Below are 18389 nucleotides of genomic sequence, written 5' to 3' on the forward strand. Positions count from 1 at the left end.
GTCATTTGGTTGGTAAACAAATTTGATTAAAAAATAATAAATTTGGTAATATAAATGATAAGTGGGGATTGATTTGAAGTTATAATTGTTATATGAGATATAAATGGTTTTAAAAGTAAGGATTTGAATTATAAATTTCATTTACATTTAATATAAATGGTTAGTAGATATAAATGTGATATTGTTTTATAATATATATACTTGTAGGTCAATTTTTATATTTGAAATTTTCAAATCATGCTTTTTTTGAAAAATTTAAAATTTATCTAAATTAGCTTGAAATCACATATATAAACATTGATTTCATCTCATGATCTTATATCACAATATGAAATTATATGTCCAAACACCTACTAAGATAGCACAAGAGTGTTGTTGGGTGAAATTATGGAGATACAATATGTTATCCATTACTTGATTATTTTAAAGTTTGAGTCAGAGACTAGTAAGATAATGCTAAAATAATTATAATAATACTAGTAAGAGAAAACAAAGCAGAAATATGCTTTAAACTACCATAATGTCCTTTTACGATGGAAGAGAGGAATTGTTCCACTATCTACTAATAATTTATGCTAATTTTTGATCTTTATGTATTTGTATTTAGTGTCATGTTCTTTGCAAGGCGGCGATGTGTTAAGTTCTTTCTAATTATATCTCTTCAATTGTTTTTCTGTGTATCTTTGCCTCTTCTTAAATCTGTCACAACCATTTTCTCTCACCTCCTCATTGCGATCTTTGTACTCTTCTTCATATGCATGAACTATCACGATCTCATTTTCTGCGTATGGTCATCATGGGGTCCATTTCCATCCTGGTTGAACTCTTTTGCATGTCTCATAAATCAAAACTACTTACTTGTAAATACTCCCATATATACATCATAATATTTCTCCTTAAATATGTCATATCATATCATCTATTATCGAGATAAATAAAAAAAATAGTTATATCATTTTTCATTTTATGCTTTGACAATAATTTTAATATCTATTTTGTTTTCTTTCTTTATAAATGGTTATCATAACTCCATGGAAAGTGTCCCATTTCATCATTGTAACGTAGTAATATTAACCTATTTGTTGACATTGACATGAAATACTTTCTCCATTTCATATTAATTAAATTTTTGAGGTATTTTTCATTCTTCAAATTAACTTAATTGTTCGATCTTCAAGACTATTTTTAAAATATTCTTTCAATTTACCCTTCATTTGGATTTTCAATGTGATGACTTCAATAAATTTGACAATAATTAATAAGGATAAAAATGGAAAATTATGTTCAATTTATGTTTTAATCTACTTTTCTTAAAGGGCGTGAAACACCTCAAAAATTCAATTAATATGAAATGGAGGGAGTACCAATTTTGATTCGTGGTTTAAGTTCAAAACAAATTGTCCAATAGAAATAGACACTATTTGTATTTTTACTTGTCCTGTTCTGGATGACGCACCTATTAAGAAATAATAATTGATATAATGAATTTACTATTTTGCTCCTATTAATTATGGAGTAGATGAGTTAAAAATTTAAAATTTTCAAGAAATTTTACCTTTTTCAAAGTAATTAATTAAAAATATAATATGTAAAAAAAGATTATTCTTTCTTAATTTATCAAATTGAACAAATAATTAAGAACAGTGCAAGTGAGATTCAAAGGTCCTTGTGATTCAAAATGGTTTGACCGGTCCCAACTCCCATGGTCTGCAGTGTAATTTATTACTTACTTTCTCCCTATTTATTTTATTTGTCATATTTTATTTACATGTCATTTATAAATGTATTTTTACCTATAAAGAAATAGATTTGATTAAATTAACCATATAATTTTCTCTTTCATCTCAATTTATTATATATTTTTTCATTATATTAATTAGACTATCGCTGCATTTATTAAATAAGATTAAAAACTAAAAATAAATAATCAATTAGAGTACATCTTAATTTATAAAATAATAATATTAATACTTTTTTTATCCCAATTTATATAATACAATTTCCTTTTTAGTGACATAGTTCTTTATTTGACAAATATTTAATAACACTGTCAATATTTTATTCATGTTTAAAAATAAATCCCACAAACGTATACTCTTCTATCTCGAACTTTAAAACAATGTAAAATCTTTTTATATTTTTCAAAATTCATGGTCAATCAGATTATATAATATAAAAAATATTTTGATACATCAATCTAATCACGCTCTCATTTATCATTTATTACAAGTAAAGCTGTTATTAAAAATATATTTTATAAAATAATTATTTTTAATAAGCACAATAATTGAAATAGAGCGGGAAAAAATAGTTGAATGAAAGGAAAATGTTTGGTGGGGGGAGAGAGGGAACATTTTCCTGTGAAGCTGATGTGAATTGTGAGTATTGTTTTGTCCATTTGCTATAAAAGAGACCCACAAAATATAAGGGGCAGATAAAGACTAGACTAGACAAATAAAGCTAATTTAACAACCCCCCTCACCCACCCACCCCCCACCCCCACGCCCACCCCATGCTAAAAGTTGTGGTTCTTATTACTTGTCATCAAGGTAATATTTTTTTGGGAAAAGGGTCTGATATACCCCTCAACTTTGTCATTTAGAGCTGATATACCCCTCGTTATGAAAGTGACTCATATATACCCCTACTTATATACAAATGGCTCACATATACCCTTTTCCTCTAACGGAAATGAAAAAAATTAATTTCAGGTTAATTTTTTATTATTTTAAAAAATATATATAATCCCATATAAGTATATTTAATCCTCCTCAAACATATATATTTTTTTAACTTTTTTTTTTGGTTTCAATGACTAATTTAGATTTATTATTTTGATGGTCAAATTTATTTATGTTTCACTAATATTCTTATAAAACTTATTATAGATGACCAAATTGTTTTCTTCAAATACAAAAATTAAATTACAATATAGACCAAAAAAATAAAATTTTAAATTATAATATGGCCACAAAAAAATAGTTTTAAATTTTTTTCTTTACACTAAGGAATGAAAGGAAAAAATAAAATAAGAATAAGAAACTCAAATAACTATAATAAAAGAAGTCAAAAAATAATTTATGAATAAAAAAGATTAAAATATACCTTGAACTTTGCTAGAAGAATCATATATACCCCTAAATAATTTTTAAGAAAATTAAAAGTCAAAAATATAAATTTAAAACTAACTTTTTCTCTTCCGTTAAATAAAGGGTATATGTGAGCTCATTTTGTAACTGTAGGGGTATATGTGAGCCGTTTGTATAACGGTAAGGGTATATATGAGTCACTTTCATAACAAGGGGCATATCAGCTCCAAATGACAAAGTTGAGGGGTATATCAGGCCCTTTTCCCTATTTTTTTTATAAAAAAAAATTCGCCCAATATTTAAAATTTATATTGAAACTTCAAATTAAATTTGAATTTTGCATTATAGAGCCCAATTGAAAATCACTGTATCAAAAATAATATTTATATACTAACTACTAAGGATTCAAATATCAGACATGTAGTTAAAGGTGAATCAGTCTCACTACTCTGTACCACAACCCATTTTCTGAGAAATTGTTTTTGCTACTCTAACCCCCTTCAAACACAATTATTTAATCTTTTATTTATTTATTAGACCTTTTTCCTTTTATTTTAATGGACTCATATATCAAAAAACATACTATTTTTTTTCATTCATTTCAACACTATTAAGAATTATTTTATATTGTTTTTAAAATTAAATTACTATATAAATAATAATAATAATTAAATTTAGAATTTCCAAATGAACATGGCTCAAGTAATGTCAAATGGAGAAAATAGAATTAGAGAATCCAAAGTATTCTCTTTTTTTTTTAATTGTTTAATCATTAAATATTCAGTACATGCTGATTCGACTAATCTAGATTTACATCACATGAAATTTATTTAAGAGAAAAATGCATTCTACTATTTTTCATATAATTCATAGAGATTGAGCTTGGGAAAGATAAACAAAAAAATAATAATTTATTCATCACATAATTTGATAATTAATTCAAAATAACTCTATTTTAAATCCCTTAGGTATATATGGAAACAATTTATAGACCTAAATGGTGATATATTTACATTTTAAAGTTGTATGTTATCACAAAATTACCCAATCATCCTTAATCGGACAAATTAATAGATTTGATAACCATATTTCTAATATAACTATTGAAAACTTTTATCTTTAAATAATATAATCAAATTAAATTTTTAAAAAAATGATACATAGTGGAAGCCAAATCATTGTTGTGCCCCCAAGGGTTTGTGATTTTGGTCATGATCAACTAAAAATGAAACTATAGCTATATTTGAGTAATATAATGTTTGATGAATAGAAAATCACAAATAAAATGAAATAAAAGAGAAAATTCGTACATGTATATATATAAAATATACAAAAGTATGGTACGAATACATCTATACATACTTAACAAGTATCATAGATCATTCCCAACTAAATAGTAATGATTATTATATAAAATAATCATTTCCTCCAATAATTTTTAAATTACATATTGCCATCGAGCTCTAACAACCTCATATTTTTATATTAAAATTCACACGATCTTTTAATTTCCACATTATATCTACGTAATACATATTATATTGAGAACAAGGAGCAAAAATGAAATGGCACATATCAAAGTCAAATTATGAACTTAATGCAAAAATAGATGAGGCTTTTCTAGCATGCATGTAAGTAAACACAAATCCTCAACGAGGCATAATTATTATTCTTAATCTTCACAACATAGATATGAAAAGTAAAACTCACACTAGCATCTCAGATAAGCCAATTTAACTATCTAATAAGTGCATATATGCTCATCGCATTATATAAAACTCAAAACGAAGAGTTGAACGGTCATATTATTTGAGCCTAAATTCAAAACAAATAATACCATTAATGAGCTGAGGTACTGCTTATGCTATTATATTATTTATCACTTCTCGTGCAAGCTATAGCGATAGTGGGACAAACATCAATGTCTAATCATATTTAGACAAATGTCATATCTTCAAGATGATGACAGAGCAGATATCAATGAGAACATTGAATTTATATATGAAGGTGTAGACAAACACCAATGTTCAATCACGTTTAGATAAATGACATATCGTTGAAGTGACGACAGAGCAGATATCGACAAGAACATCGAGTTTATATGAAAGTGTAGACAAACATCAATGTTCAATCATATTTAGACAAATATCATATTTTGGAGATGATGATAGAGCGGATGTCAACGAGAGGTGTAGACAAACACCAATGTTCAATCACATTTAGACAAATGTCATATCTTTGAAGTGACGACAGAGCAAATATCGACAAGAACAATTAGTTTATATGAAATTGTAGACATACATCAATGTTCAACCATATTTAGACAAATATCATATTTTCGGGATGATGACAGAGCAGATGTCAACGAGAATGTTAAATTTATATGCAGATATAGACAAACATCAACGTTCAATCATATTTAGACAAATATCATATTTTCGAGATAATGATAGAGCTAATTCCAATGAGAGGTGTAGACAAACACCAATTTTCAATAACATTTAGACAAATGTGTGAGGACAGAGCAAATATCAACAAGAACAATTGGTTTATATGAAAATGTAGACAAATATCAATGTTCAGCCACAGACAAATTTCATATTTTTGAGATGATGACAGAGCAGATGTTAACGAGAACGCTAAATTTATATGCAAATATAAACAAACATCAATGTTCAACCATATTTTGATAGATATCATATTTTTGTGATGATGACAGAGCAAATATCAGCGAGAATGCTAAATTTATATGTAGGTGTAGAAAAACATCAATGTTCATTGTTCAACCACATTTAGACAAATATCATATTTTCGAGTTGATGACAAAGCAGATGTCCAAATGTTAAATTTATATATAGGTGTAGACAAACATATATCAATGTTCAATCACATTTAGATTTTAGACAAATATCATATTTTCAAGCTGATGACAGAGCAAATGTCGACCAGAACACTAAATTCATATGAAGACAGCGGCGAAGCTAGGTGGGGGTTAATGGGTTCGGACGAATCCACTAGCTTTTTTGCAGATCCTATATTTATATTAGAAAATTAATTAAATATATGTATATTAACATGTGAATCCCCAAACAAAATTGATTTAGAACCCCAAACTCCTAATCTTGTCTCCGCCTCTGTTAACGAAGGTATATGGAATATTGTAAAAAGCAAAAAGAACAACTATTTATTTTAACAAGTATCTTTATTACATGTTATGAGATGTCGCTCCTTGTGCTCAACTTATAAAACACAACTATTTGTTTTAGTATGTATCATTGTTGCAAATTCTATTCTAAATAAGTTACACAAACATTTTAACGTAGATATTGATAATATTTTTAACATAATATTTCAATTACAATAATACTTCTTTATTTGAATTATCATTAAAAATCTACTAGTACAAGTAATACCTTAAAAAGTGAAAATTAATTCAATTTCTTAAAATATAGAAATCCCATAAAAGAACATAGTAAGTAAAATATATATAATTAAAGAAGACGACATATTTAAAATAGTTAACCTAAACATTGAAAACACGCATAAATCTTTTTTCAAAATTTGAACTAAAAGTATTAAGTAAGAATACTTTATTATTTGATCAATTATAATAAGGGCCAAATATATAGATTGCCTCTTTAACTTGTCTTCATTCTTCATTTTGGCACTCTATTTTAACTCTTTCATTCTATTTTTATGTACCATTTAAAGACAATACTAATTTTATGATTTCTTTAATTATTTCTACATATGCTCTTCAATTGCTATTTTACATCTTAAAAAGCAGCGTTCGTTCGTTAGTTTTTCATAATTTTTTTTAGATTTGATGGACAACACTGATTATTTTTTTTGCAAGAAAATAATCAACGAAAGTGTGTTGATTTTCTTTCTTAAAAAACCAATGACAGCCCAATGAAGTCTTTTGAGTTTTAGCTTTTTTGAGTAGTATTATTAGCAATAATGAACATGAGTCCTTTTTTGGCTCGTATTGAAGATGAATTCTTTTTATCGGTTTGAATTAATAAATTAGAAGGGTAATATTTGAATTAAATCTGGATAGCGTAGATATGGAAAAAATTAGAGCAATTTTCACATATAGCAAACATAAAAATCATATTTGTATGCTATAATTATAGTTTGCATAATTGCGCTCCATAACAAACATAAATTTTATGTTTCGCTATACATACACAAAAGAAAGTAGTTGTATAATCTGTTTCTGTTTCGATCTGCATATACAAAAGATCAATTATATAATCTGTGTTTGTATAAAGCGAGAAAGAGAGAAAGACAAAAGAAAACTGGGCAGGGGAAGATCGTATTTGTATAATCATAAGTGTACAAGACGAAAATATATGCATTTATATTTGTATATATAATTTTCTCTCGCTTTAACGCAATGTATACATTTGTGTTTGTATAAAGTGAGAGTGACGAGCAAGATCTGGGAGAGGGGAACGAAAATATATGTATATATACAATTTTCTCTCACTTTATACAAACACAAACACATTTTATACATTTGTGTTTGTATAAAAGCGAGAGAGGCGAGGGAGACTACCAACGAGAACAAGAGTGGTGAGCGAGATTCAGAAGGAGAGAGACGAAATAACAACAGTTTGCTATGGGGTACAATTAAATCAAACTATGTTTATAACATTTAATTTGAATTAATAGTTTGCTATTGTATACAATTTTCCCAAAAAATAAATATGTGGTGTTATCTAATTTAATTGATTGTTTTATTTGTTAAGAAAGAAAATCGACACAATTTTGCGTTATTTTAACAAAAAAATACAAAAAAAACTCTTAAAAAATTGATATTTATCCGTCAATTCCTTTTTAATGAAAACTAACGGACGTACGTCAATTTGTAAAATACAAAATTGCCGTTAAAGAGTATATATTAAAAATAAAAAAAAATCATGAAATTAATATATTATGTTTAAATGGACTTGAAGAATTAAAACAGAATAAAATTTAAGATAAAAAAAAAACCAAAATAAAAAATAAGGACAAGTTAAAAGAATTGCGTATGTATTTGGCGTATAATAAGTCATAAATCAAATATCCAAAGTGGATTGTTCAAAAGAAAGTATATGTATTAAATTATTGTATAAAACATAAGACAAACACAAATATCAGTAGTGACCTTTATAATTCAAAAAATCAAATAGTTAAATATCATATATACTGAATTATGAAATCTTACACAATATTTGCATCTGATTTTGAAATATAGTCTTTTATCTACAAATTCCTCTAAAATATTTCTTTATATTATGAGACAAAAATATCATACACTTCACGTTTATCAAGCATGATGACTCATTGTCTCATTATCTAATCCGTTTGAAAATAAGTGTAACGTTTTTTTTAGTTGTATATGACTAATTGATTATCCTATGATTCATCGAATTAATAATTTAACTTTGTAAATGTTATGATTGATAGGATTTCCGTTATGTTAAAAAAAAGTAAATATTTTTATTTATTTATCTAAGTTTTGAGCATAAAAATTATCAATATTAGTAAAAAATGATAAAAATTTAGTAAAATAATTAATGATATGTTAACTGACTTGAACACTATCGCTAAATAAAAGAAATTAACAATTCTACAATTTCTCTATTTCAATTTATTTGTTTTACTCTTTTTTTTTTAAATAGTATAATTTTTTTCAGTTTCAACTTTCTAGTGATAGATTTAAGACCACAAAATAAAAAAATATCTTTAGCTTAAAACCACAATTCTTTATTTAAAAAAAAATTCATATCAAGCTAAAATCAAACAAATAAATTAAGATGAAAAACGAGTTTCTTGTTTCAATTTATATGACTCACATTCTTTTTAAGTCTGTCCAAACAAGAATGCTACATTTCTATATTTAATAATTATTTAGTTTTAACTTATTCATTTATTCTTCATAAAATATTTCATAATAATACAAATATTAATAATTTATTTTAAATTATAATTTTTTAAATTTTATATCAAGCCAAACTATCTCACGTGAATCTTGAATGAGGTCTATTATATCCTTCTAAGTGTCACGTTTGAATAAGGTATTATAATGATTGAACAAATATAACTATCATTACCTTTTGTATAATTTTTTTTTTAAATCTTTAGCAATAATTCCCAAAAATACAATAAATCCCCAAATCATACAAAATCTTTTTCTTAAATCCTTTTTTAATTTTAATTTAAAAGTCCACTATCCTCTATCATTGTCCTTTCTCTTTCTCTCTCTATTTCTTGAAAAAAGGTTCCAACTTTGTAGTGTAGTAGTGAGTAGTAGTAGTGAATGTTCAAGAAATTTCTACTACCATGGATGGATATGAAGCTACAAAGATAGTTTTATCAAGAATTCAAAGTTTGGATCCAGAAAATGCTTCAAAAATCATGGGGTATATACTGATACAAGACCAAGGGGAGAAGGAGATGATAAGGTTAGCTTTTGGTCCAGAAACCCTTTTGGTTTCTTTGATAAATCAAGCTAAAACTTGTTTAGGACTTTCATCAAACAGTTCATCTGCAATGTCAAATGCTTCAAAATTGAATCTTTTTCATCATTCTTCACCAAGAATCATGATTCCTAACAATGGGTTTCCTTCTTCTTCACCTTCTTCACCTTCTCCTTGGTCTACTAGTGGGTCACCAGTTTTTACAAGAAGCCCTAGACCAATGGCTTCACCAGTAGGAGGAGGAGGGGCTAGTTCACTTTCTTATGCTGCTGTTGTGAATGGTTCTACTAATTCTGTTTCTGGGTCTTCAACTCCTTCACTTTCACTCCCTTTTTATGACCCAAATAATGATGAGTATGGTGGTAGTGTTCAAGCTCAAGTTCAAGAACACTTGTCTTTTCTTGATGAATCAATGGATCCAATTATGAGTCCTAGTGGAAGAAGTGATTCTTTGGTTTACCCTTATGGGAATTGTGAGGAAACCCCTCATCTTCATCGTAGGAGTTGTTCAGTCAATGATGTTTTTCTTGGTGGTTCAGATGATGGTGGTGGTGGTGGTGGGGGGTTTGGTTGGAGGCCTTGCATGTATTTTGCTAGAGGGTTTTGCAAAAATGGGAATAGTTGCAAGTTTATGCATAGTGGCTTTCCTGATTCTTCTTCTTCACCAGATGCTATTATTGGTTCTCCTAGTAAAGTTGACTCTGTTGATGATTTCTTGAGGATGAAGGCCTTACAACAGCAGCAGCAGCAACAGAGGTTTGCTGCTGCCTCTCTTATGGCTTCTGGTGCTCATCATCATCCAATTGCTTATAACAAATGCATCAACATCTTGAATGATAACCAAAGGTATTTCCTTGGACCTTTACATGATATTTCCTCCTGTTTGTTTCTTCATTGAAAGTTATTGACTTTATAACTTTACTCTACCTTGTTATGAACTTGTAAATGTTTGTGTTGCTAGTAATTTTCTTGCACTTGACTTTATTTTTTGGTAATCAATTTCTGGTGTTTTGAATGTAGTTATGGTATTATGCTGCTGTTTCTTGTCTAATCTTAAGCTTGATTTGATGTGTATTTGTGTTTAAAAAACATAGTAACTCATTGTTTAAGGTTAGGTAGTTATGCTCTAGTACACACTGCTTAGGCTTTTGGTTGGGACATCATGTGGAGGTTGAGATTTGGAATATTGGTAGGACATTTAAAAGGTATCTTCATGTATGGTCTGAAATGCAGATCAGCTGCTGCAGCATTTATGATGGGTGAAGAATTCCACAAATTTGGTAGGTGCCGACCTGATAGAAATGATTTTTCAGCAATGGCGTTGGGTGGTATCTCAAGTTCAAGTTCACGACAAATTTACCTAACATTTCCTGCTGATAGCACATTTAAGGAGGAGGATGTGTCTAATTACTTTAGGTACGTGGCGCTTATTGTGGAATGGATTCTTGAAATCGTTAAATGGAATGAAAATTTGATGGTAACTTGTCTTGTGTAATTTGTTTTTGAAGTATGTATGGGCCTGTCCAAGATGTTAGAATTCCATATCAGCAGAAGCGAATGTTTGGATTCGTCACGTTTGTCTACTCAGAAACTGTTAAGATGATCTTGGCTAAAGGAAACCCACATTTTGTGTGTGATTCTCGGGTACTTGTAAAGCCCTACAAGGAAAAGGGAAAAATCGCAGACAAGTATGTAAAGATGATCACCCTGTAATGTTTTTTGAGTTATTGCATCTCCTTTTACTCATGACTAATGTTCCATTGTTGATTAAACTATAAAGGAAGCAACTTCAGCAACAACAACATCCAATTGATAGAGGAGAGCTGTCGACCTGTTTAAGCCCATCAGCTCTTGAATCTAGGGAGCCGTATGACCTTCCCTTTGGTAAGATAGATGATCTAAATTTCTAATTTTTCTTGTCAATAGTCTGATGGGTTGTTTGACACTTGAGAAATATCTCTTCGTATGTAGGAGCAAGAATGTTATATAATTCACATGAGATGATGTTGAGAAGAAAAATAGAGCAGGAGGCTGAATTACAGCAAGCCATTGAACTTCAAGGCAGAAGACTAATGAATTTGCAACTGCTGGACCTGAAGAATCAACATCGCAATGATCACTTTCCACCCAGCCTCTCTCCTGGTCTTCCGACGGCCTCCCAGATGCAGTTTCACTCTCAAAACAATCACAATCTTGTTCCTGTATCGAGTGACATTGATCAAGAAGTCCCTGCAGGTTAACTTTTAAGACATTTTTTAGTTTTCTTCTTTAGCTTAACAGATCTAGTGCTTACTGATTATATTTCTTTTTATAGAAAGTAACGATACTCATGAAGCTACCAAGGCCCCCCATAATGCAGCTGATGAAAAGGTGCCTCAAGAAATGCTGCCTACTGATTTTGGGAATGGAAGTAGCAGCAAGGAGCAGACCACCAATATTGACAACTCTAATCTTCAAGAAAGGTACTGAACTACAATTTCTTTGATGTAATGTCAAGATTATTAACAGCATAAATTCCAAGTTCAAGATGACAGTTGAAAAGACTTTTATTTCTTTTCCCGATTGATGATGTCAAATTTTGCTGAGATTGATTTTAACCTTTGCTAATTAATGTTTTTAGATACTGTCTAACGTTATTGACGTTTGTTTGGTATTGAAACAGCTTGGAGCACATCCTTCCCGATAACCTTTTTGCTTCTCCTACAAAATCAGCTGCAGAAAACCAGGCTGCGTTCTCCACTGATTCAGCTGAAGCTGGCGTTACTTCTCCAATAACTACTGCTACTTCTAACAATAATATCCCTATGCTTCCTACAACGACTACCCTCAACATGGCTTCTCTTAAATCATGTTACTTCCACATGCCAAGGTACTTAATCTCCACATCTTTTCTTCTTCCATTATCTTTGCATTTTTTTAAAAAAGAGTTAAAAGAACTTAATTTGAGGTGGTCATTGACCAGGTTTACTTCTGGGCAAGAAGCCATTGAAATGTAGGTGTTAAGAGTTGTGCATGGCTAGCTAGGAGGGATTAACTTAGGTTGGTTATTGTTATTCCCGGTTTCCAACTTTCTTGCCATTTTTGTTCTAAATGAGATTCTCTAATGTCGTTTATGCAGAAAAACGTTTGAGTAGTAGCATATACAAGAAGTAAAAGTCCTCTAGCTGTATAGCCAAACAATACCCACAACAGAAGAAAAGATCGATCGCCCGGTAAGGAAGATATCCTCAAGATTGTTGTCATCATCAATACCATACTACTTACAACAAATACATAAATGTATACGTAAAGGACAGATGAACTGATTAATGGGAGTGGGGTCTCTCTCTCTATTTTGTACCCTCTTTGTAGTTGTGTGCTGGACCACACTGAACAATAGCAAAAATTAAAGGCAGGCTAGTAGTAACCCGTTAGTTGTGATAGTAATTCCCCCCTCCCCCTCTTTTCTCTGCTTTTACTGTTGTAACTTGCTATGATGTAAAAAATTAAAGTCGAAAAATGAAAATGTCTTTTAGATCATCACTTTCTGTCAAATGGGATTCCAGCTTTATCTTCATAGATTTTCAAGAATGAGGTGATACTGAATACCATTTACTTTGGCAAGGGTAGAATGTACGTAGACCTTACTCCTATCTCGTGGAGATAGAGAGGCTGTTTCTGAAAGGCTCTTTGCGTACACATACCTTATGCCTAGCTCTTGGTGATGAGAGTTACCTTGGTAAAAAAGTGGTAGGTACATGATGTAATGGTTTGGACACTAGTATTACCAAAAGGAAGGTTGTGGGGGTGGGGGGGATAAAGAAAAGTGTGTTCTTTTGTGCTATCAAAGGCTACTTTAAGGGGACTCTTTTGTCTCATTTTGTGGTTTCATTTAGGTGGACATGAGGGTTGAAGGGCCATACTATCACATGGTTACTGACACTATTTGAATGGTATCAAGGGCACCTACCCCCCACTCCACTACTTTCACTTTCACTCCCCATAGCCTTATTCATACTTAAATGTGACTTTGGACTTTTGTTTTTATGGGTACTGCTCCCCCCCCTTCTGTTTTGGCATGCTCACCTATTCATCTATTATGTACACATGTGCAGCCAAATTTAGGTAACTGCTAGAATAATATTGTCTTCTAACAAGTACTATATAGAGTCTAAGTAGGATTTGTTTATAAATATAATGAGTGATTGATGTTTGTATTATTGACCGCCTTAAAAACTCTCCTCTACTTAACTAACTAAACGTAGATACTTCCTGATCTGCCACATGACATAGTAAATAGTCTCAAACTCTTGTAGGGGCATGCGATCTTAATAAAAAGCCGAGAAAAGTGTTGAAAACACCTCTAAATTTGGCAAGAATAGGGGTATATTTCACTCACGTTGCAAGATTGGAGGTGTATTTAAGTTTAGTTAATCAAGTAAATAATTTGTGTTGAGTTTAAGAGTGTTTTCAATACTCTATTTTTTTGGACCCTTATTTGGAGTTGGTGAAGATCTTCTTTGAGTAGATATTCATGTTTTTCTGTCTCTTGATTTTCTATGGTGTTATAAGTCCAAGATAATAATAGATAAATAATAATATTAATAAACTTAGAAATGTGAGCTTCCTCGAAACCACATGTCCCATACAATTATGTTATATGGTTTGTACATAAAGGTATCTTGGCCTAGTTGAAACTTCATATTTGGGGCTTTTACTTCAGTACTTTTTTGCTCTTTTTATGACTTCCATTTATCGATTCCAAACGATGAAAGTGACTTGAATTTATTGATAAATGAAAGAAAGGATTTATGAGCGCGAAACCTTGAAAACTTACATTTGATATATTGAGTGATTCGTTTGTTCAACATACATGCGGTACAAACTTATTTTGAACCTATTAGTTGTAATAACGGACTTAGTTAATTGATAGATATTATTCTGGGACAATAGGAATATTCGATTAATTAAGTGGATTTGTTAATTTAGTAAAACTATTGGACAATAATTGAAAATTTTTCTTTCTATTTGTGGGGTATCTGAAATTGAATGTATAGATATAACTTTTTGTATGTGATCAAGTGAGTTGCACATCAACAATGTTTGCTCTGAAAAGAATAATAGTTAGTGCTATAATTAATTGGATTAAACAAATATAATTATTTTTGGTTCAAAAATGCCCACATCGTTACATTTTTGGTTATAAAATGCTCCCCAACTAGCCAAATAGCTTAAAAATACCAGTTTTTCTAACAATTATTCCAAAATAATAAAAAAATGTTTAATTTTCTTCTTTTTTTTTGGGTGGGTGGGGGGTGGGAGGGGGGGGTAAATGTTCAAGACATAGTATATATAATAACATATAAGAAAATAAGTAGTGTAAACATTTCTTATTTTGAAAAATAAAAACAATGACATAAAAAAAATCTTCCTTCCGATTTCTTATATATCAGGTATGAGTTTAATATGATTTTTCATTTTATAATGCATTTATTTTACTAACTTTAAAATGATATGATAAAAGAAATCAAATTCAATTATAGCTTGATAAGTTATAATTACTTATCGTGATTTTACTTCATCCTAAGCTTAAGTTGAAATCATAATATTTTTGAGCTAAAAACTTAACAAGGATTAAATTAATTTATTTTAAATCGTTCACAGATTATTTGACCTGTTTTTTTTTTTTTTTTTTTTATTATATATTTTTTATGAATGACATGCATAATAAGATACCCATTCGCCACGTCGAGAAATGGTATGGTGATATTTTTTTGTCGAATATCTTTAGGACTTTGATCTAGTGATAAAAATGCTATTGATATAGATTTAGATGTACTTCACGAATTTGAATTTATCATAAAATATATACTTGATATCAATATGAAACAAGGTTGAGGAACGAGTTCATTATTCATTGAACTTCGAAAGGTGCACTAGCTAATTTTAAGGGATTTTTCGATCATCAATCTATTTGTCTATACTATCATAAAGGCATGAATATTATAGTAGTAATTATGCAGAAAAACTGAAAATTTAGCAAATCAAATTTGAGTAAAATTCTACTTCTATGATTTTTTAAAGAACTTAAGCAACAATGCCGAAGAATTTTAGACATTTCTAATCAATAAAGATGTAAATAGTAATACTTGAGAAAACTACTCCATTCCAAGTTTTTAGGGCAAAATTGGATCTAGTAAAAGAAATGAATCACACAACAATACACGGCGAGACCATATATGAAGGTAAAATCAACTTCAAGTGATGCGTCAGAACATAGACACATATTATGAGATAGCCTTTTCGGTATCTAAATGTACTGTCGTTTCATATTAAGATGGAAAAATTAGGCCGGTTTCATCATTCACATAGAGAAGAAAATGAGAACACGCTAAAGGCAAGGGATGATTACAAAGAGATAAAGGGAGACAAAGGTGTCAGGAGACGAGCCCATACAGACGTGGAGGCTGCAAGAATATTAGGTGGCATCACTAACGCATTTCCATGCGGAATTCTTTCATTGTTCTTATACTACTTTAATTTAGAGTTTGAACACTTGTAATGACTGATGCCTTGTTACTATAACCTATTATAAATAGTTTCATTCTGATTCGATTTCACTGACCCCTTGCTTCACTACGCTCAAGTCAGAGGCTAAGGAGAGCAGACTAAGGTGAATGTGGATACCTCTCATCAAGAACTTAGTTAAGTGTCCAAGATCATATGCCTTGCTGGTTGGATCTGAATCTTCTATATAGTTATCTAATCTCTTTCTTTTTCTATCCCTTAACTACCGGGCCTGCGCAGACTTTTCGTGAAGCTGTTCCATGTGTGTAGGCCCCACATGTTGCTCATCTCCCTCTGTTGGTGGTCTTACAGTAGCAATAAACGTAGAATTTTCTTGAGCATCAAGTTTCCTTGTGCTTTACTCCGCTTGCGTTTACTTTAGTTGTTTTAGACGTAAGATACTTTTGGAGCTGAGGACATTACAACAAAAATAACTTATTACAACAAAAATAACTTTAAGTAGCGATAAATATAAACATTAAAAAAATATGCTAAAACCTTTATCGTCATTAGTTAAATGCCTTTGGATCCAATGACGGTATAGGCTTTAGGAACATTTACAAAAAGTGCCGATTGCCTCTAAAAACAAATTTAACAACAATTAAGCTATTACCGTTAATTATTTACCACTAAAAAATCATTTTTGGTGTGGTGAAATTATCTCTCGGAGACATACATCGACGCACCAAATTGCTCGAATTCTTGCACTCTTTCTTTATTTAGCTTTACTCATTCAACATACTATCTTGTAGGGGTGTACATGGTCGGGTTGGTTCAGGTTTTTCAAATATCAAACCAAACCATTTGTGTCGGATTTTTAAATTTATAAACCAAACCAAACCAATAAAACTCGGATTTTTCAACCTCGGGTTTTTTCGGGTTTTTCGATTTTTCGGGTTGTTTCAGGTTTTTCCGGTAAAGTATTCATACAAACATATAATTTACTTGTACTTCAAATATTTCTTTAGTCCTACCAAAATACAACTATCTAAGATGTTTCTTAAAAATATAACACAATATGATATGATTAATGACACTAAAATATCCAACAAAAATAATAATAATGAAATCGCGTAAAACAAATATTGCAAATTAACAAGTCATAATGAAAATGATCATAATTTAAAAGTACTAAATCATGCTAAAATTAAGTTTAATAAGTATTAGTTACATGACTAAATATTAAAGGAAATTAAATTAGGTTATGTATTTTAACTGTTTAAACCAACGTAAAACTAAAGAACAAATATTCAATATTATTGTCGTGTTGAATTGATTTTCTTTTTGCATTAGTATTAATTATTTGATTTTGATTTAAGCTTTATTATAATTAGTTAATTACCAATATCTGTGGACTATAATCTTTATTGGCTCATTCATAATTCTAAGTTTCAAACTTGAAATAATATATTAAAAGATAAAAACTATGAAAAAGTATAAGAAATATTTAAAAATTATATCAAAGTAAATATTTTTATGTATAAAATAAAATTTTAAAATTATATATATAATGTTGGGTTGGTTTTTTTAGTTAAAACCAAACCAACCCAAATATAGTCGGGTTTTTTTTTTCAAAACCAAACCAAGTCAAACCAACTCACTAGTCGAGTTTTTTTTTTCGGGTTACTCGATTTGCGATTTGGTTCAGTTTTCGGTTCGATTTTGTACACCCCTACTATCTTGAAATACTTAGATCTATATTCTCCGCTCTGTATTTAAATATAATTACTTTCCATGCCACTAAATCTATGTTTAAATCCCCGGTAAATGGACATAAAACGAAGATTAAATTGCATACTTTATATAAATTCAACTATACCGTTTTTAGGATAAACAATTATATTTGAAACTTAATTTTTCGAACTATATTGAATATATTTATGTGTATTTATTTGAAATATGTATAATTTGTCCATAGCAATGACGTGTAATATTCTGATTCCCTACATCATTATTTTATTTGTCTGAGTCACATGACTTTAAACACTTGCATGTCTATGGCACAGCAAATCTCTGTACTCAATTCTACAACATGGATATTATTTCCATCAAAGGGAAATTTCTTCTATTTGTACATAAAATAAAACAAAAAAATCAATGTTGTCTTTAATATCATAAATATTTTTTTTTATAAAAAGATGAATATATATAAATGAAAAAATATAGGGAAAATTACAAGGATAAACAAATATAATCAGTTAATTAATTAACATAGCTACAATTTAGTTAAATTATCATTCGCCATTAACTTATAAACATTATTACATGGTCCACGTCTAGAATTTGT

At 29.6% G+C, this 18389-nt stretch overlaps 2 protein-coding genes across 5 annotated transcripts in view; one reads left to right on the forward strand and one right to left on the reverse strand.

Annotated features, from left to right (window-relative positions):
• LOC125843977 (uncharacterized) overlaps positions 1-18389 on the reverse strand; it is a 621631-nt gene that overhangs the window by 462985 nt on the left and 140257 nt on the right. The gene's annotated exons all lie outside the window — the stretch shown is intronic.
• On the forward strand, positions 9291-13075 carry LOC125843964 (zinc finger CCCH domain-containing protein 53-like). 4 transcript variants are annotated; one of them, XR_007444097.1, is made up of 9 exons: positions 9291-10402; positions 10790-10972; positions 11065-11244; positions 11337-11440; positions 11528-11791; positions 11871-12018; positions 12219-12425; positions 12539-12595; positions 12675-13075. XR_007444097.1 is itself a non-coding variant. In XM_049523169.1 (9 exons), the coding sequence occupies exons 1-8, from the start codon at positions 9420-9422 to the stop codon at positions 12550-12552; spliced, it is 2103 nt and encodes a 700-aa protein (XP_049379126.1). In that variant the 5' UTR covers positions 9291-9419; the 3' UTR covers positions 12553-12595; positions 12675-13075. The 4 variants fall into 4 exon arrangements, 3 of the variants coding, with proteins under 3 accessions (XP_049379126.1, XP_049379128.1, XP_049379127.1); XM_049523169.1 differs by having other exon boundaries at positions 12519-12595; XM_049523171.1 differs by having other exon boundaries at positions 12539-13075.

This window comes from Solanum stenotomum, chromosome 11 (assembly GCF_019186545.1).
Source record: "Solanum stenotomum isolate F172 chromosome 11, ASM1918654v1, whole genome shotgun sequence".
Taxonomy (NCBI): Eukaryota; Viridiplantae; Streptophyta; class Magnoliopsida; order Solanales; family Solanaceae; genus Solanum; species Solanum stenotomum.

Bases quoted from the DNA above. Each gene is read 5' to 3' on its own strand.
- LOC125843964 (XM_049523169.1), top strand. From the start codon at position 9,420: ATGGATGGATATGAAGCTACAAAGATAGTTTTATCAAGAATTCAAAGT. The intron at 10,973-11,064 runs GTACGTGGCGCT...TTGTTTTTGAAG, and splicing joins GATGTGTCTAATTACTTTAG to TATGTATGGGCCTGTCCAAG. The intron at 12,019-12,218 runs GTACTGAACTAC...GTATTGAAACAG, and splicing joins AACTCTAATCTTCAAGAAAG to CTTGGAGCACATCCTTCCCG.